Source organism: Salvelinus fontinalis, chromosome 16 (assembly GCF_029448725.1).
Source record: "Salvelinus fontinalis isolate EN_2023a chromosome 16, ASM2944872v1, whole genome shotgun sequence".
NCBI lineage: Eukaryota > Metazoa > Chordata > Actinopteri > Salmoniformes > Salmonidae > Salvelinus > Salvelinus fontinalis.
The window spans coordinates 38,237,933-38,259,022 of record NC_074680.1 but is presented as its reverse complement, the minus strand read 5'-3'; the positions used below and the strand labels follow the sequence as shown (position 1 = coordinate 38,259,022).

The 21,090-nt window shown below is 39.6% G+C and overlaps 1 protein-coding gene across 1 annotated transcript in view; it reads left to right on the top strand.

The window, feature by feature from the left end:
- LOC129813126 (stAR-related lipid transfer protein 9-like) overlaps window positions 1–21,090 on the top strand; it is an 85,472-nt gene continuing 64,382 nt past the window's right edge. Inside the window, exon 1 of the mRNA XM_055865326.1 lies at window positions 1–233. Within this exon, the coding sequence (XP_055721301.1) occupies window positions 187–233 (47 nt within the window). The 5' untranslated portion in view covers window positions 1–186. The remainder of the gene's footprint in view (window positions 234–21,090) is intronic.

Here is a 21,090-nt window from a genome sequence, read left to right as displayed (position 1 = left end):
GTCCAGCAGGCAGTTTTGTTCAGTGTTGTCCAACGGTCCGTTGAGCGTCGGGAAGAAGCGGGCTCTTTACTGGGAGAAATGGCTTGAATGGCCGGCGATTAAGACACTTTTCCGGTTTCATCGGGTGAATGTTTTAACTTTGGAGGTTTTAAATCCTGACGAATTGCCTTTACCAAGTAAGGAACAATGGCAAACGTGAAAGTCGCCATTCGAGTTCGCCCTCTCAACGCAAGGTTGGTAAATGCAGTCTATTTCAATTCTACAGAGTCTCTATCAAAGTTGGACTAATAACTTTGATTCATATGCAAATGACTGGGCAGATGATCTAGTCTATGATCCTTTCTAATAGATAATTGATGTTATTAATTGTGCTGTTGTAAATTGTCAGTGTTGCTAAGCATGGTAATTGGGAAGCTCTGGCTGTGCGCTAGGCTATCGAGCACACCCATTCGATCTCCTAGCCTACTTGTTGATACAATATATTTAATCAAATAATGATGCAAAGTAGATAGCCTATGTATGTCTCAAATTGGCATTACTACTGTACTGTGCTCTGTGCATACACCCTAGATCAGTTAGCAAGTTACTTCTTGAAAACCCATGATAGCCATGTACACTGACAGAATATATATATATATATATATATATATATATATATATATATATAATAAAAAAATACTTTGACATTTTGAAAAACCGATTGGCTGTCTACTCACTCCGTTACTATGCAATTACAATGCTACAGTTACAACACTATTGTAATTACAGTGTTACAGTGTGTATTGCCTTTACATTTACATTTTAGTCATATAGCAGACACTATAATCCAGAGCGATTTACTCAGTGAATACGCTTATTTTAGTGAATATACATCCTTTTCTTAATGTTAGCCTACCGTTGTTATATCACACACAGTTATATCGCAATCTACTATGCAACCTTTATTGGTGAAACACTCATGGAAAACGTACATTTTTTTCCTTCTCGATTTTACAGTGCCATAAAACAATATTGTGGTAGCTAGACTAGTGTAGTAAGTAGTGTGCCCCTACCCCACAATCACCCCCTCGACCCGCCCAGATGACAACAGTATACTGAGTTACCACACTGCAACCCGCTGCTGGCTTGCCTCTGAAACTAAGCAGGGTTGGTCCCTGGATGGGAGACCAGATGTTGCTGGAAGTGGTGTTGGAGAGCCAGTAGCCACTTTCCTCTGCTCTGAAACTAAAGATTCCAACGCCCAGGGCAGTGATGAGGGACATTTCCCTGTATAGAGTGTCATCTTTCAGATGGCACATTAAACGGGTGTCCTGACTCTCAGTGGTCACTAAAGATCCCATGGCACTTATCGTAAGAGTAGTAGTGTTAACCCTGGTGTCCTGGCTAAATTCACATCCTGGCCCTCATACCATCATGGCCACCTAATCAACCCCATCTTCCAATTGGCTCATTCATCCCTCTCCTCTCCACTGTAACTATTTCCCAGGTCATTGCTGTAAATGAGAATGTGTTCTCAGTCAATTTACCTGGTAAAATAAGGGTAAAATAAAAAAATAAAAAAGGTCTTTGGGTTCTAAGGCGTTGCGGTTGTAGAGGTAAATGAAATATAAGTTGAATTGTATTTTGCCATTGCATTTGGCCTAGCTATATAGTATAGTAATATAGGCCTAGCTATATAGTATAGTAATAAAGGTCTAGCTATATAGTATAGTAATATAGGTCTCGCTATATAGTATAGTAATATGGTATAGTAATATAGGTCTAGCTATATAGTATACTAATATAGGTCTAGCTATATAGTATAGTAATATAGGTCTAGCTATATAGTATAGTAATATGGTATAGTAATATAGGTCTAGCTATATGATATAGTAATATAGGTCTAGCTATATAGTATAGTAATATAGGTCTAGCTATGTACTATAGTAATATAGGTTTAGCTATATGCTATAGTAATATAGGTCTAGCTATATAGTAATATAGCTCTAGCTATATAGTATAGTAATATAGGTCTAGCTATATGATATAGTAATATAGGTCTAGCTATATAGTATAGTAATATAGGTCTAGCTATATAGTATAGTAATATAGGTCTAGCTATGTACTATAGTAATATAGGTCTAGCTATATGGTATAGTAATATAGGTCTAGCTGTATGGTAATATAGCTCTAGCTATATAGTATAGTAATATAGGTCTAGCTATATGGTATAGTAACATAGGTCTATCTATGTAGTATAGTAATATAGGTCTAGCTATATGCTATAGTAATATAGGTCTATCTATATAGTATAGTAATATAGGTCTAGCTATATGGTATAGTAATATAGGTCTAGCTATATGCTTTAGTAATATAGGTCTAGTTATATGCTATAGTAATATAGGTCTAGCTATATAGTATAGTAATATAGGTCTAGCTATATAGTATAGTAATATAGGTCTAGCTATATGCTATAGTAATATAGGTCTAGCTATATGCTATAGTAATATAGGTCTAGCTATATGCTATAGTAATATAGGTCTAGTTAAATGCTATAGTAATACAGGTCTAGTTATATAGTATAGTAATATAGGTCTAGCTATATAGTATAGTAATAGTGGTCTGGCTGTATAGTAATATAGGTCTAGCTATATGCTATAGTTGTCACGTTCAACAGAAAACCCAGGACTCCTGGACTTGGGAGGAGATCCTGGACGGTAAAGGACCCTGGGTTCAGCCAGGGGAATATCGCCGTTCCAAGGCGGAGTTAGAAGCAGCGAAGGCAGAGAGGCGCTGGTATGAGGAGGCAGCGCGGCGACGCGGTTGGGAGCCCGAGAGTCAGACCCAAAAATTTCTTGGGGGGGGGCACACGAGGAGTGTGGCAAAGCCGGGTAGGATACCTGAGCCAACTCCCCGTGCTTACCGTGGAAAGAGAGGGCGTCGTACTGGTCAGACACCGTGTTATGCGTTAAAGCGCACGGTGTTCCCAGTACGCGTGCTTAGCCCAGTACGGGCTATTCCACCTCGCCGCACTGGTAGGGCTAAGTTGGGCATCGAGCCGGATGTCATGAAGCCGGCCCAACGCATCTGGCCACCAGTGCGTCTCCTCGGGCCGGCATACATGGCACCAGCCTTACGAATGGTGTCCCCGGTTCGCCAGCATAGCCCAGTGCGGGCTATTCCACCTCGCCGCACTGGCAGGGCTACGGGCACCATTCAACCTGGTAAGGTTGGGCAGGCTCTGTGCTCAAGAGCACGTGTCCTCCTTCACGGTCCGGTATACCCGGTGCCACCTCCATGTACCAGTCCTCCGGTGGCAGCCCCCCGTACCAGGCTGTCTCTCCGGGTTCTCTCTCCAGCTGCTCCCACCTGTCCAGCGCTGTCAGAGCTTTCCTCCTCTCCAGCGCAGCCAGTGCCTATACCACGCACCAGGCTGTCTCTCCGTCTGCTCCCTACAGAGCTGCCCGTCTGGCCAGAGCCGTCCAGCCAGGACCAGCCAGAGCCGTCCAGCCAGGACCAGCCAGAGCCGTCCAGCCAGGACCTGCCAGAGCCGTCCAGCCAGGACCAGCCAGAGCCGGCCAGCCAGGACCAGCCAGAGCCGGCCAGCCAGAGCCGGCCAGCCAGGACCTGCCAGAGCCGTCCAGCCAGGACCAGCCAGAGCCGTCCAGCCAGGACCAGCCAGAGTCCCTCAGCCAGGACCTGCCAGAATCCCTCAGCCAGGACCTGCCAGAGTCCCTCAGCCAGGACCTGCCAGAGTCCCTCAGCCAGGACCTGCCAGAGTCCCTCAGCCAGGACCTGCCAGAGTCCCTCAGCCCGGAGCTGCCGTCCCTCAGCCCGGAGCTGCCGCCCCTTATCCCGGTGCTGCCCCTTATCCCGATGCTGCCCCTTCATTTAGGTGGGTTTAGTTGGAGGGTGGTCATTGGGAGGGGGATACAGAAGCGGGGAGTGACTATGGTGGTGTGGGGACAGCGTCCGGAGCCTGAGCCACCACCGTGGTCAGATGCCCACCCAGACCCTCCCCTAGACTTTGTGCTGATGCGCCCGGCGTTCGCACCTTAAGGGGGGGGGGTTGTGTCACGTTCCTGACCTGTTTTCTCTTGTTTTGTATGTGTTTATTGGTCAGGGCGTGAGCTGGGTGGGCATTTCTATGTGTTGTGTTTCTATGTTGAGTTAAAGGGTTGCCTGGTATGGCTCTCAATTAGAGGCAGGTGTTTGGCATTTCCTCTGATTGAGAGTCATATTAAGGTAGGTTGTTCTCACTGTTTGTTTGTGGGTGATTGTCTCCTGTGTTTTCCATGTCTGTGCACCACACGGGACTGTTTTGGTTGTTCGGTTCGTTTATTGTAGTCGGTGCCTGTTCGTGAGTTCTGCGTGTTTTATGTAAGTTCCATGATCAGGTCTGTCTACGTTGTTTGTTTGTTATTTTGTATAAGTCAAGTATAGTTCGTGTCAGTCTTCGTCTTTTCAAAAAATTCATTATGTCAACCTACCTCGCTGCGTATTGGTCCACCGATCCTTCTCTCCTCTCCTCGTCCGAGGAGGAGGAAGACGACAGCCGTAACAATAGTAATACAGGTCTAGTTATATAGTATAATAATATAGGCCTAGCTATATAGTATAGTAATATAGGTCTAGCTATATGCTATAGTAATATAGGTCTAGCTATATAGTATAGTAATATAGGTCTAGCTATATGATATAGTAATATAGCTCTAGCTATATAGTATAGTAATATAGGTCTAGCTATATGGTATAGTAATATATGTCTAGCTATATGCTATAGTAATATAGGTCTAGTTATATGCTATAGTAATACAGGTCTAGTTATATAGTATAATAATATAGGTCTAGCTATATGCCATAGTAATATAGGTCTAGCTATATAGTATATTAATGTATGTCTAGCTATATGATATAGTAATATAGCTCTAGCTATATAGTATAGTAATATAGGTCAATCTATATAGTATAGTAATGTAGGTCTAGCTGTATAGTATAGTAATATAGGTCTAGCTATATGGTATAGTAATATAGGTCTAGCTATACGGTATAGTAATATAGGTCTAGCTATATGCTATAGTAATATAGGTCTAGCTATATAGTATATTAATATAGGTCTAGCTGTATAGTAATATAGGTCTAGCTATATGCTATAGTAATATAGGTATTGCTATATAGTATAGTAATATAGGTCTAGCTATATGCTATAGTAATATAGGTCTAGCTATATAGTATAGTAATATAGGTCTAGCTATATGATATAGTAATATAGCTCTAGCTGTATAGCATAGTAATATAGGTCTAGCTATATGCTATAGTAATATAGGTCTAGCTATATGCTATAGTAATATTGGTCTAGCTATATAGTATAGTAATGTAGGTCTAGCTATATAGTATAGTAATATAGGTCTAGCTATATGCTATAGTAATATAGATCTAGCTATATGCTATAGTAATACAGATCTACCTATATAGTATAGTAATATAGGTCTAGCTATATAGTATATTAATGTATGTCTAGCTATATGATATAGTAATATAGGTCTAGCTATGTACTATAGTAATATAGGTCTAGCTATGTACTATAGTAATATAGGTCTAGCTATATGCTATAGTAATATAGGTCTAGCTATATGCTATAGTAATAGAGGTCTAGCTATATGCTATAGTAATATAGGTCTAGCTATATGCTATAGTAATATAGGACTAGCTATATAGTATAGTAATATAGGTCTAGCTATATGATATAGTAATATAGCTCTAGCTATATAGTATAGTAATATAGGTCTAGCTATATGGTATAGTAATATATGTCTAGCTATATGCTATAGTAATATAGGTCTAGTTATATGCTATAGTAATACAGGTCTAGTTATATAGTATAATAATATAGGTCTAGCTATGTACTATAGTAATATAGGTCTAGCAATATGCCATAGTAATATAGGTCTAGCTATATAGTATATTAATGTATGTCTAGCTATATGATATAGTAATATAGCTCTAGCTATATAGTATAGTAATATAGGTCAATCTATATAGTATAGTAATGTAGGTCTAGCTGTATAGTATAGTAATATAGGTCTAGCTATATGGTATAGTAATATAGGTCTAGCTATATGGTATAGTAATATAGGTCTAGCTATATGCTATAGTAATATAGGTCTAGCTATATAGTATATTAATATAGGTCTAGCTGTATAGTAATATAGGTCTAGCTATATGGTATAGTAATATAGGTCTAGCTGTATAGTAATATAGGTCTAGCTGTATAGTAATATAGGTATTGCTATATAGTATAGTAATATAGGTCTAGCTATATGCTATAGTAATATAGGTCTAGCTATATAGTATAGTAATATAGGTCTAGCTATATGATATAGTAATATAGCTCTAGCTGTATAGTATAGTAATATAGGTCTAGCTATATGCTATAGTAATATAGGTCTAGCTATATGCTATAGTAATATTGGTCTAGCTTTATAGTATAGTAATGTAGGTCTAGCTATATAGTATAGTAATATAGGTCTAGCTATATGCTATAGTAATATAGATCTAGCTATATGCTATAGTAATATAGGTCTAGCTAGATAGTATAGTAATATAGGTCTAGCTATATGGTATAGTAATATAGGTCTATCTACATAGTATAGTAATGTAGGTCTAGCTGTATAGTATAGTAATATAGGTCTAGCTATATGGTATAGTAATATAGGTCTAGCTATATGGTATAGTAATATAGGTCTAGCTATATGCTATAGTAATATTGGTCTAGCTATATAGTATAGTAATATAGGTCTAGCTATATATTATAGTAATATAGGTCTCGCTATATAGTATATTAATGTATGTCTAGCTATATTATATAGTAATATAGCTCTAGCTATATAGTATAGTAATATAGGTCTAGCTATATGCTATAGTAATATAGATCTAGATATATAGTATAGTAATATAGGTCTATCTATATAGTATAGTAATATAGGTCTAGCTATATGCTATAGTAAAATAGATCTAGCTATATGCTATAGTAATATAGGTCTAGCTATATAGTATAATAATATAGGTCTAGCTATGTACTATAGTAATATAGGTCTAGCTATATGGTATAGTAATATAGGTCTAGCTGTATGGTAATATAGCTCTAGCTATATAGTATAGTAATATAGGTCTAGCTATATGGTATAGTAATATAGGTCTATCTATGTAGTATAGTAATATAGGTCTAGCTATATGCTATAGTAATATAGGTCTATCTATATAGTATAGTAATATAGGTCTAGCTATATGGTATAGTAATATAGGTCTAGCTATATGCTTTAGTAATATAGGTCTAGTTATATGCTATAGTAATATAGGTCTAGCTATATAGTATAGTAATATAGGTCTAGCTATATAGTATAGTAATATAGGTCTAGCTATATGCTATAGTAATATAGGTCTAGCTATATGCTATAGTAATATAGGTCTAGCTATATGCTATAGTAATATAGGTCTAGTTAAATGCTATAGTAATACAGGTCTAGTTATATAGTATAGTAATATAGGTCTAGCTATATAGTATAGTAATAGTGGTCTGGCTGTATAGTAATATAGGTCTAGTTATATAGTATAATAATATAGGTCTAGCTATATGCCATAGTAATATAGGTCTAGCTATATAGTATATTAATGTATGTCTAGCTATATGATATAGTAATATAGCTCTAGCTATATAGTATAGTAATATAGGTCAATCTATATAGTATAGTAATGTAGGTCTAGCTGTATAGTATAGTAATATAGGTCTAGCTATATGGTATAGTAATATAGGTCTAGCTATACGGTATAGTAATATAGGTCTAGCTATATGCTATAGTAATATAGGTCTAGCTATATAGTATATTAATATAGGTCTAGCTGTATAGTAATATAGGTCTAGCTATATGCTATAGTAATATAGGTATTGCTATATAGTATAGTAATATAGGTCTAGCTATATGCTATAGTAATATAGGTCTAGCTATATAGTATAGTAATATAGGTCTAGCTATATGATATAGTAATATAGCTCTAGCTGTATAGCATAGTAATATAGGTCTAGCTATATGCTATAGTAATATAGGTCTAGCTATATGCTATAGTAATATTGGTCTAGCTATATAGTATAGTAATGTAGGTCTAGCTATATAGTATAGTAATATAGGTCTAGCTATATGCTATAGTAATATAGATCTAGCTATATGCTATAGTAATACAGATCTACCTATATAGTATAGTAATATAGGTCTAGCTATATAGTATATTAATGTATGTCTAGCTATATGATATAGTAATATAGGTCTAGCTATGTACTATAGTAATATAGGTCTAGCTATGTACTATAGTAATATAGGTCTAGCTATATGCTATAGTAATATAGGTCTAGCTATATGCTATAGTAATAGAGGTCTAGCTATATGCTATAGTAATATAGGTCTAGCTATATGCTATAGTAATATAGGACTAGCTATATAGTATAGTAATATAGGTCTAGCTATATGATATAGTAATATAGCTCTAGCTATATAGTATAGTAATATAGGTCTAGCTATATGGTATAGTAATATATGTCTAGCTATATGCTATAGTAATATAGGTCTAGTTATATGCTATAGTAATACAGGTCTAGTTATATAGTATAATAATATAGGTCTAGCTATGTACTATAGTAATATAGGTCTAGCAATATGCCATAGTAATATAGGTCTAGCTATATAGTATATTAATGTATGTCTAGCTATATGATATAGTAATATAGCTCTAGCTATATAGTATAGTAATATAGGTCAATCTATATAGTATAGTAATGTAGGTCTAGCTGTATAGTATAGTAATATAGGTCTAGCTATATGGTATAGTAATATAGGTCTAGCTATATGGTATAGTAATATAGGTCTAGCTATATGCTATAGTAATATAGGTCTAGCTATATAGTATATTAATATAGGTCTAGCTGTATAGTAATATAGGTCTAGCCATATGGTATAGTAATATAGGTCTAGCTGTATAGTAATATAGGTCTAGCTGTATAGTAATATAGGTATTGCTATATAGTATAGTAATATAGGTCTAGCTATATGCTATAGTAATATAGGTCTAGCTATATAGTATAGTAATATAGGTCTAGCTATATGATATAGTAATATAGCTCTAGCTGTATAGTATAGTAATATAGGTCTAGCTATATGCTATAGTAATATAGGTCTAGCTATATGCTATAGTAATATTGGTCTAGCTTTATAGTATAGTAATGTAGGTCTAGCTATATAGTATAGTAATATAGGTCTAGCTATATGCTATAGTAATATAGATCTAGCTATATGCTATAGTAATATAGGTCTAGCTAGATAGTATAGTAATATAGGTCTAGCTATATGGTATAGTAATATAGGTCTATCTACATAGTATAGTAATGTAGGTCTAGCTGTATAGTATAGTAATATAGGTCTAGCTATATGGTATAGTAATATAGGTCTAGCTATATGGTATAGTAATATAGGTCTAGCTATATGCTATAGTAATATTGGTCTAGCTATATAGTATAGTAATATAGGTCTAGCTATATATTATAGTAATATAGGTCTCGCTATATAGTATATTAATGTATGTCTAGCTATATTATATAGTAATATAGCTCTAGCTATATAGTATAGTAATATAGGTCTAGCTATATGCTATAGTAATATAGATCTAGATATATAGTATAGTAATATAGGTCTATCTATATAGTATAGTAATATAGGTCTAGCTATATGCTATAGTAAAATAGATCTAGCTATATGCTATAGTAATATAGGTCTAGCTATATAGTATAATAATATAGGTCTAGCTATGTACTATAGTAATATAGGTCTAGCTATATGGTATAGTAATATAGGTCTAGCTGTATGGTAATATAGCTCTAGCTATATAGTATAGTAATATAGGTCTAGCTATATGGTATAGTAATATAGGTCTATCTATGTAGTATAGTAATATAGGTCTAGCTATATGCTATAGTAATATAGGTCTATCTATATAGTATAGTAATATAGGTCTAGCTATATGGTATAGTAATATAGGTCTAGCTATATGCTTTAGTAATATAGGTCTAGTTATATGCTATAGTAATATAGGTCTAGCTATATAGTATAGTAATATAGGTCTAGCTATATAGTATAGTAATATAGGTCTAGCTATATGCTATAGTAATATAGGTCTAGCTATATGCTATAGTAATATAGGTCTAGCTATATGCTATAGTAATATAGGTCTAGTTAAATGCTATAGTAATACAGGTCTAGTTATATAGTATAGTAATATAGGTCTAGCTATATAGTATAGTAATAGTGGTCTGGCTGTATAGTAATATAGGTCTAGCTATATGCTATAGTTGTCACGTTCAACAGAAAACCCAGGACTCCTGGACTTGGGAGGAGATCCTGGACGGTAAAGGACCCTGGGTTCAGCCAGGGGAATATCGCCGTTCCAAGGCGGAGTTAGAAGCAGCGAAGGCAGAGAGGCGCTGGTATGAGGAGGCAGCGCGGCGACGCGGTTGGGAGCCCGAGAGTCAGACCCAAAAATTTCTTGGGGGGGGGGCACACGAGGAGTGTGGCAAAGCCGGGTAGGATACCTGAGCCAACTCCCCGTGCTTACCGTGGAAAGAGAGGGCGTCGTACTGGTCAGACACCGTGTTATGCGTTAAAGCGCACGGTGTTCCCAGTACGCGTGCTTAGCCCAGTACGGGCTATTCCACCTCGCCGCACTGGTAGGGCTAAGTTGGGCATCGAGCCGGATGTCATGAAGCCGGCCCAACGCATCTGGCCACCAGTGCGTCTCCTCGGGCCGGCATACATGGCACCAGCCTTACGAATGGTGTCCCCGGTTCGCCAGCATAGCCCAGTGCGGGCTATTCCACCTCGCCGCACTGGCAGGGCTACGGGCACCATTCAACCTGGTAAGGTTGGGCAGGCTCTGTGCTCAAGAGCACGTGTCCTCCTTCACGGTCCGGTATACCCGGTGCCACCTCCATGTACCAGTCCTCCGGTGGCAGCCCCCCGTACCAGGCTGTCTCTCCGGGTTCTCTCTCCAGCTGCTCCCACCTGTCCAGCGCTGTCAGAGCTTTCCTCCTCTCCAGCGCAGCCAGTGCCTATACCACGCACCAGGCTGTCTCTCCGTCTGCTCCCTACAGAGCTGCCCGTCTGGCCAGAGCCGTCCAGCCAGGACCAGCCAGAGCCGTCCAGCCAGGACCAGCCAGGACCTGCCAGAGCCGTCCAGCCAGGACCAGCCAGAGCCGGCCAGCCAGGACCAGCCAGAGCCGGCCAGCCAGAGCCGTCCAGCCAGGACCTGCCAGAGCCGTCCAGCCAGGACCAGCCAGAGCCGTCCAGCCAGGACCAGCCAGAGTCCCTCAGCCAGGACCTGCCAGAATCCCTCAGCCAGGACCTGCCAGAGTCCCTCAGCCAGGACCTGCCAGAGTCCCTCAGCCAGGACCTGCCAGAGTCCCTCAGCCAGGACCTGCCAGAGTCCCTCAGCCCGGAGCTGCCGTCCCTCAGCCCGGAGCTGCCGCCCCTTATCCCGGTGCTGCCCCTTATCCCGATGCTGCCCCTTCATTTAGGTGGGTTTAGTTGGAGGGTGGTCATTGGGAGGGGGATACAGAAGCGGGGAGTGACTATGGTGGTGTGGGGACAGCGTCCGGAGCCTGAGCCACCACCGTGGTCAGATGCCCACCCAGACCCTCCCCTAGACTTTGTGCTGGTGCGCCCGGCGTTCGCACCTTAAGGGGGGGGGGTTGTGTCACGTTCCTGACCTGTTTTCTCTTGTTTTGTATGTGTTTATTGGTCAGGGCGTGAGCTGGGTGGGCATTTCTATGTGTTGTGTTTCTATGTTGAGTTAAAGGGTTGCCTGGTATGGCTCTCAATTAGAGGCAGGTGTTTGGCATTTCCTCTGATTGAGAGTCATATTAAGGTAGGTTGTTCTCACTGTTTGTTTGTGGGTGATTGTCTCCTGTGTTTTCCATGTCTGTGCACCACACGGGACTGTTTTGGTTGTTCGGTTCGTTTATTGTAGTCGGTGCCTGTTCGTGAGTTCTGCGTGTTTTATGTAAGTTCCATGATCAGGTCTGTCTACGTTGTTTGTTTGTTATTTTGTATAAGTCAAGTATAGTTCGTGTCAGTCTTCGTCTTTTCAAAAAATTCATTATGTCAACCTACCTCGCTGCGTATTGGTCCACCGATCCTTCTCTCCTCTCCTCGTCCGAGGAGGAGGAAGACGACAGCCGTAACAATAGTAATACAGGTCTAGTTATATAGTATAATAATATAGGCCTAGCTATATAGTATAGTAATATAGGTCTAGCTATATGCTATAGTAATATAGGTCTAGCTATATAGTATAGTAATATAGGTCTAGCTATATGATATAGTAATATAGCTCTAGCTATATAGTATAGTAATATAGGTCTAGCTATATGGTATAGTAATATATGTCTAGCTATATGCTATAGTAATATAGGTCTAGTTATATGCTATAGTAATACAGGTCTAGTTATATAGTATAATAATATAGGTCTAGCTATATGCCATAGTAATATAGGTCTAGCTATATAGTATATTAATGTATGTCTAGCTATATGATATAGTAATATAGCTCTAGCTATATAGTATAGTAATATAGGTCAATCTATATAGTATAGTAATGTAGGTCTAGCTGTATAGTATAGTAATATAGGTCTAGCTATATGGTATAGTAATATAGGTCTAGCTATACGGTATAGTAATATAGGTCTAGCTATATGCTATAGTAATATAGGTCTAGCTATATAGTATATTAATATAGGTCTAGCTGTATAGTAATATAGGTCTAGCTATATGATATAGTAATATAGGTCTAGCTATATGCTATAGTAATATAGGTCTAGCTATATAGTATAGTAATATAGGTCTAGCTATATGATATAGTAATATAGCTCTAGCTGTATAGCATAGTAATATAGGTCTAGCTATATGGTATAGTAATATAGGTCTAGCTATATGCTTTAGTAATATAGGTCTAGTTATATGCTATAGTAATATAGGTCTAGCTATATAGTATAGTAATATAGGTCTAGCTATATAGTATAGTAATATAGGTCTAGCTATATGCTATAGTAATATAGGTCTAGCTATATGCTATAGTAATATTGGTCTAGCTATATAGTATAGTAATGTAGGTCTAGCTATATAGTATAGTAATATAGGTCTAGCTATATGCTATAGTAATATAGATCTAGCTATATGCTATAGTAATACAGATCTACCTATATAGTATAGTAATATAGGTCTAGCTATATAGTATATTAATGTATGTCTAGCTATATGATATAGTAATATAGGTCTAGCTATGTACTATAGTAATATAGGTCTAGCTATGTACTATAGTAATATAGGTCTAGCTATATGCTATAGTAATATAGGTCTAGCTATATGCTATAGTAATAGAGGTCTAGCTATATGCTATAGTAATATAGGTCTAGCTATATGCTATAGTAATATAGGACTAGCTATATAGTATAGTAATATAGGTCTAGCTATATGATATAGTAATATAGCTCTAGCTATATAGTATAGTAATATAGGTCTAGCTATATGGTATAGTAATATATGTCTAGCTATATGCTATAGTAATATAGGTCTAGTTATATGCTATAGTAATACAGGTCTAGTTATATAGTATAATAATATAGGTCTAGCTATGTACTATAGTAATATAGGTCTAGCAATATGCCATAGTAATATAGGTCAATCTATATAGTATAGTAATGTAGGTCTAGCTGTATAGTATAGTAATATAGGTCTAGCTATATGGTATAGTAATATAGGTCTAGCTATATGGTATAGTAATATAGGTCTAGCTATATGCTATAGTAATATAGGTCTAGCTATATAGTATATTAATATAGGTCTAGCTGTATAGTAATATAGGTCTAGCTATATGGTATAGTAATATAGGTCTAGCTGTATAGTAATATAGGTCTAGCTGTATAGTAATATAGGTATTGCTATATAGTATAGTAATATAGGTCTAGCTATATGCTATAGTAATATAGGTCTAGCTATATAGTATAGTAATATAGGTCTAGCTATATGATATAGTAATATAGCTCTAGCTGTATAGTATAGTAATATAGGTCTAGCTATATGCTATAGTAATATAGGTCTAGCTATATGCTATAGTAATATTGGTCTAGCTTTATAGTATAGTAATGTAGGTCTAGCTATATAGTATAGTAATATAGGTCTAGCTATATGCTATAGTAATATAGATCTAGCTATATGCTATAGTAATATAGGTCTAGCTAGATAGTATAGTAATATAGGTCTAGCTATATGGTATAGTAATATAGGTCTATCTACATAGTATAGTAATGTAGGTCTAGCTGTATAGTATAGTAATATAGGTCTAGCTATATGGTATAGTAATATAGGTCTAGCTATATGGTATAGTAATATAGGTCTAGCTATATGCTATAGTAATATTGGTCTAGCTATATAGTATAGTAATATAGGTCTAGCTATATATTATAGTAATATAGGTCTCGCTATATAGTATATTAATGTATGTCTAGCTATATTATATAGTAATATAGCTCTAGCTATATAGTATAGTAATATAGGTCTAGCTATATGCTATAGTAATATAGATCTAGATATATAGTATAGTAATATAGGTCTATCTATATAGTATAGTAATATAGGTCTAGCTATATGCTATAGTAAAATAGATCTAGCTATATGCTATAGTAATATAGGTCTAGCTATATAGTATAGTAATATAGGTCTAGCTATATGTTATAGTAATATAGGTCTAGCTGTATAGTATAGTAATATAGGTCTAGCTATGTGCCAAAGTAATATAAGTCTAGCTACATAGTATAGTTATGTAGGTCTAGCTGTATAGTATAGTGATATAGGTCTAGCTATATGGTATAGTAATATAGGTCTAGCTGTATGCTATAGTAATATAGGTCTAGCTATATAGTATAGTAATATAGGTCTAGCTATATGCTATAGTAATATAGGTCTAGCTATATAGTATATTAATGTATGTCTAGCTATATGCTATAGTAATATAGGTCTAGCTATATAGTATAGTAATATAGGTCTAGCTATATGGTATAGTAATATAGGTCTAGCTGTATAGTAATATAGGTCTAGCTATATATTATAGTAATATAGGTCTAGCTATATAGTATAGTAATATAGGTCTAGCTATATAGTATATTTATGTATGTCTAGCTATATGATATAGTAATATAGCTCTAGCTATATAGTATAGTAATATAGGTCTAGCTGTATAGTATAGTAATATAGGTCTAGCTATATAGTATAGTAATAAAGGTCTAGCTACATAGTATAGTAATATAGGTCTAGCTGTCACGTTCCTGACCTATTTATGTTAGTTTTTGTGTGTTAGTTGGTCAGGACGTGAGGTTGGGTGGGCATTCTATGTTATCTGTTTCTATGTTGGTTTTGGTTTGCCTGGTATGGCTCTTGATTAGAGGCAGGTGGTTTGCGTTTGCCTCTAATTAAGAGTCATATTTAGGTAGGGCATTCTCACTGTTTGTTTGTGGGTGATTGTCTCCTATGTCTGTATGTACGTTCGTACCACATGGGACTGTAGCGTTTGTTTGTTTCGTTTCGTTTCGATGTCGTCCGTTTCCTGTACGTAAGTTTATGTTTAGTTATGTAAGTTTATGTTCAGGTTTCGTTCAACGTCGTTTTCTTGTTTTGTAGTTTGAAAGTGTTTTGTTTCGTTTCGTGTTGCCATCATATTGTATAATAAAGATGGCTTATTTCCCAAAGCCTGCGTTTTGGTCTTCAGATCCCTCTCTCCTCACCTCATCCGAGGATGAGGAGAGCGTCACTCATTACAGAATCACCCACCAACACGCTAAGACCAAGCGGCAAGGGAAAACGAAACGGAGTAGGGGACAGGAGAGAAAGGAGCAATGGACATGGGACGATGTTTTGGATGGAAAGGGTGTCTACACATGGGAGGAGATCCTAGCTGGTAGAGATCGCCTCCCATGGGAACAGCTGGAGGCACTGAGGAGAGCGGAGGCTACCGGAGAGAGGAACCGGAGCTATGAGGGAACGCGTCTGGCACGGAAGCCAAAAAAGCCCGTAAGTAATTCCCAAAAATTTCTTGGGGGGGGGCTAGGAGATAGTGGGCCAAGGGCAGGTAGGAGACCTGCGCCCACTTCCCAGGCTTACCGTGGAGAGCGGGAGTACGGGCAGGCGCCGTGTTACGCAGTAGAGCGCACGGTGTCTCCTGTACGAGTGCATAGCCCAGTGCGGGTTATTCCACCTCCCCGCACTGGGAGGGCTAGATTGGGTATTGAGCCAGGTGTCATGAGGCCGGCTCAACGCGTCTGGTCTCCAGTGCGTCTCCTCGGGCCGGCATACATGGCACCGGCCTTACGCATGGTTTCTCCGGTTCGCCTACATAGGCCGGTGCGGGTTATTCCACCTCCCCGCACTGGTCGGGCAACCGGGAGCATTCAACCAGGTAAGGTCGGGCAGGCTCAATGCTCAAGAGAGCCAGTACGCCTCCACGGTCCGGTATTTCCGGCACCACCTCCCCGCTCCAGCCTAGTACCTACAGTGTATACACTACGCACTAGGCTACCAGTGCGTATCCTGAGCCCTGTTCCTCCTCCACGCACTCTCCCTGTAGTGTGTGTATCTAGCCCGGTGCCTCCAGTTCCGGGCCCACGCACTAAGCTACCTGTGCGTCTCCAGAGCCCTGAACCCACTGTATCTTCTCCCCCTACTAATCCTGATGTGCTTGTCCTCAGCCCGGTGTCAACAGTGCCGGTACCACGCATCAGGGATAGAGTAGGCTTTGAGAATACAGTGTGCCCTGTCCCTGCTCCCCGCACTAGTAGGAAGGTGCTTGTCATTAGCACGGTGCCTCCAGTTCTGGCACCACGCACCAGGTCTACAGTGCGCCATATCCGGCCAGAGCCATCCGTCTCCCCAGCGCCATCTGAGCCATCCGTCTCCCCAGCGCCATCTGAGCCATCCGTCTCCCCAGCGCCATCTGAGCCATCCGTCTCCCCAGCGCCATCTGAGCCATCCGTCTCCCCAGCGCCGTCTGAGCCATCCGTCTGCCAGGAGCCTGCAAAGCCGCCCGTCTGCCATGAGCCTGCAAAGCCGCCCGTCTGCCATGAGCCTACAGAGCCGTCAGCCAGACAGGAGCCGCTAGAGCCATCAGCCAGACAGGAGCCGCTAGAGCCGTCAGCCAGACAGGATCTGCCAGAGCCGCCAACCAGACAGGATCTGCCAGAGCCGCCAACCAGACAGGATCTGCCAGAGCCGCCAACCAGACAGGATCTGCCAGAGCCGCCAACCAGACAGGATCTGCCAGAGCCGCCAACCAGACAGGATCTGCCAGAGCCGCCAGCGAGCCATGAGCAGCCAGAGCCGTCAGAGCGCCATGAGCAGCCAGAGCCGTCAGAGCGCCATGAGCAGCCAGAGCCGTCAGAGCGCCATGAGCAGCCAGAGCCGCCAGAGCGCCATGAGCGTCGAGAGCCGTCAGAGCGCCATGAGCGTCGAGAGCCGTCAGCCTGCCATGAGCGTCGAGAGCCGTCAGCCTGCCATGAGCGTCGAGAGCCGTCAGCCTGCCATGAGCGTCGAGAGCCGTCAGCCTGCCATGAGCGTCGAGAGCCGTCAGCCAGCCATGAGCATCGAGATTCGTCAGTCAGCCATGAGCTGTCCTTCAGCCTGAAAAGGCTGGATACCCAGAACTGCCCATCAGTCCAGAGCTGTCTCTCTGTCCGGAGCTGCCTTTCAGTCCGGAGTTGCCCCTCTATCCTAATCTCCCTCTCTATCTTCATCTATCTCTATATTCTTATCTATCCCTCTTTCTTGATTTATCTCTCTGTCCCGGTGTTGTCCCTATTAGATATGTTGTTAAGGGAATTTTGTGGGGGTCAAAAGAGGGTGGACATTCTTGGAGGGAGGAAGTTAGGATGGATTATGGTGGGGTGGGAACCGCGCCCCGAGCCTGAACCACCACCGTGGTTAGATGCCCACCCAGACCCTCCCCTAGACTTTGTGCTGGTGCGTCCGGAGTTCGCACCTTGTGGGGGGGGGTACTGTCACGTTCCTGACCTATTTATGTTAGTTTTTGTGTGTTAGTTGGTCAGGACGTGAGGTTGGGTGGGCATTCTATGTTATCTGTTTCTATGTTGGTTTTGGTTTGCCTGGTATGGCTCTTGATTAGAGGCAGGTGGTTTGCGTTTGCCTCTAATTAAGAGTCATATTTAGGTAGGGCATTCTCACTGTTTGTTTGTGGGTGATTGTCTCCTATGTCTGTATGTACGTTCGTACCACATGGGACTGTAGCGTTTGTTTGTTTCGTTTCGTTTCGATGTCGTCCGTTTCCTGTACGTAAGTTTATGTTTAGTTATGTAAGTTTATGTTCAGGTTTCGTTCAACGTCGTTTTCTTGTTTTGTAGTTTGAAAGTGTTTTGTTTCGTTTCGTGTTGCCATCATATTGTATAATAAAGATGGCTTATTTCCCAAAGCCTGCGTTTTGGTCTTCAGATCCCTCTCTCCTCACCTCATCCGAGGATGAGGAGAGCGTCACTCATTACACTAGCTATATAGTATAGTAATATAGGTCTAGCTACATAGTATAGTAATATAGGTCTAGCTATATAGTATAGTAATATAGGTCTAGCTATATGCTATAGTAATATAGTTCTAGCTATATGGTATAGTAATATCGGTCTAGCTATATAGTATAGTAATATATGCTTTGTGTTTGTGCTTGTGTTTCCCAATAAGCAATATAGTTTTGTTTTGACTGTGTTGTAATTTGGTTTATCCTGATTGATTGGATGTTCTGGTCCTGAGGCTTCAGTGTGTTAGTAGAACAGGTTTGTGAACTCAGCCCCAGGACCAGCTGGATGAGGGGACTCTTTTCTTTTCTCAGCTCTTGGCATTGCAGGGCTTGGTAATGATATGAGAGGGGGTCACTGTATTTTAGGTCACTGTATCTCTCTCTCTCTCTCTCTCTTCTCTTCCCTCTACCTCTCTACCTCTCCCTCTTCCCTCTCTCTCTACCTCTCTCTCTAACTCTCCCTCCCTCTCTCCCCTTCCCTCTCTCTAACTCTCCCTCCCTCTCTCCTCTTCCCTCTACCTCTCCCTCTCTCCCCTTCCCTCTCTCTCTACCTCTCTCTCTAACTCTCCCTCCCTCTCTCCCCTTCCCTCTCTCTCTACCTCTCTCTCTAACTCTCCCTCCCTCTCTCCCCTTCCCTCTCTCTCTACCTCTCTCTCTAACTCTCCCTCCCTCTCTCCCCTTCCCTCTCTCTCTAACTCTCCCTCCCTCTCTCCCCTTCACTCTCTCTAACTCTCCCTCCCTCTCTCCCCTTCCCTCTCTCTCTAACTCTCCCTCCCTCTCTCCCCTTCCCTCTCTCTAACTCTCCCTCCCTCTCTCCCCTTCCCTCTCTCTCTAACTCTCCCTCCCTCTCTCCTCTTCCCTCTCTCTCTCCCTCTCTCTCTAACTCTCCCTCTCTCTCTCCATCTCCCTCGCTCCCTTCCTCTCAGAAGACTTTACAACATACTGTAGCCGATTGGAAAGAGCCTGATTGGCTGTCAGTAGACAAAGGATAGATGACGTAGTGGCCCGGTTGGTCCTTTGAGAAACGTGACAGCTTGGGTCCCACACACACACACACACACACACACACACACACACACACACACACACACACACACACACACACACACACACACACACACACACACACACACACACACACACACACACACACACACACACACACACACACACACACACACACACACACACACACACACACACAGCAATAACTCAAAAAGACAAGCAGGAAGCATGTATTTGCATGACAGTGAATGTTAGCAATAAAGTCCCCTCTTGTGATGCAAAGCGCAAGGAAATGATTTATAACAATCAATGATGTTCATCGAAGAACATCCTTTACAGCTAGACCTATTTTACTAAAGCATATAGCTAGACCTATATTACTATACCATATAGCTAGACCTATATTACTATACTATATAGATAGACCTATATTACTATAGCAAATAGCTAGACCTATATTACTATACTATATAGCTAGACCTATATTACTATATCATATAGCTTGACCTATATTACTATATCATATAGCTAGATCTATATTACTATACTATATAGCTAGACCTATATTACTATACCATATAGCTAGACCTATATTACTATACTATATAGCTAGACCTATATTACTATAGCATGTAGCTAGATCTATATTACTATAGCATATAGCCAGAACTACATTACTATAGCATATAGCTAGACCTATATTACTATACCATATAGCTAGACCTATATTACTATACTATATAGCTAGATCTATATTACTATAGCATATAGCTAGACCTATATTACTATAGCATATAGCTAGACCTATATTACTATACTATATAGATAGACCTATATTACTATACTATATAGCTATACCTATATTACTATAGCATATAGCTAGACCTATATTACTATACCATATAGCTAGACCTATATTACTATACCATATAGCTAGACCTATATTACTATACTATACAGCTAGACCTATATTACTATACCATATAGCTAGACCTATATTACTATACTATATAGCTTGACCTATATTACTATAGCATATAGCTAGACCTATATTACTATAGCATATAGCTAGACCTATATTATTATACTATATAGCTAGACCTGTATTACTATAGCATATAACTAGACCTATATTACTATAGCATATAGCTAGACCTATATTACTATACCATATAGCTAGACCTATATTACTATACTATATAGCTAGAGCTATATTACTATATAATATAGCTAGACATACATTAATATACTATATAGCTAGACCTGTATTACTATAGCATATAGCTAGACCTATATTACTATACTATATAGCTAGACCTATATTACTATACCATATAGCTAGACCTATATTACTATACTATACAGCTAGACCTATATTACTATACCATATAGCTAGACCTATATTACTATACTATATAGCTTGACCTATATTACTATAGC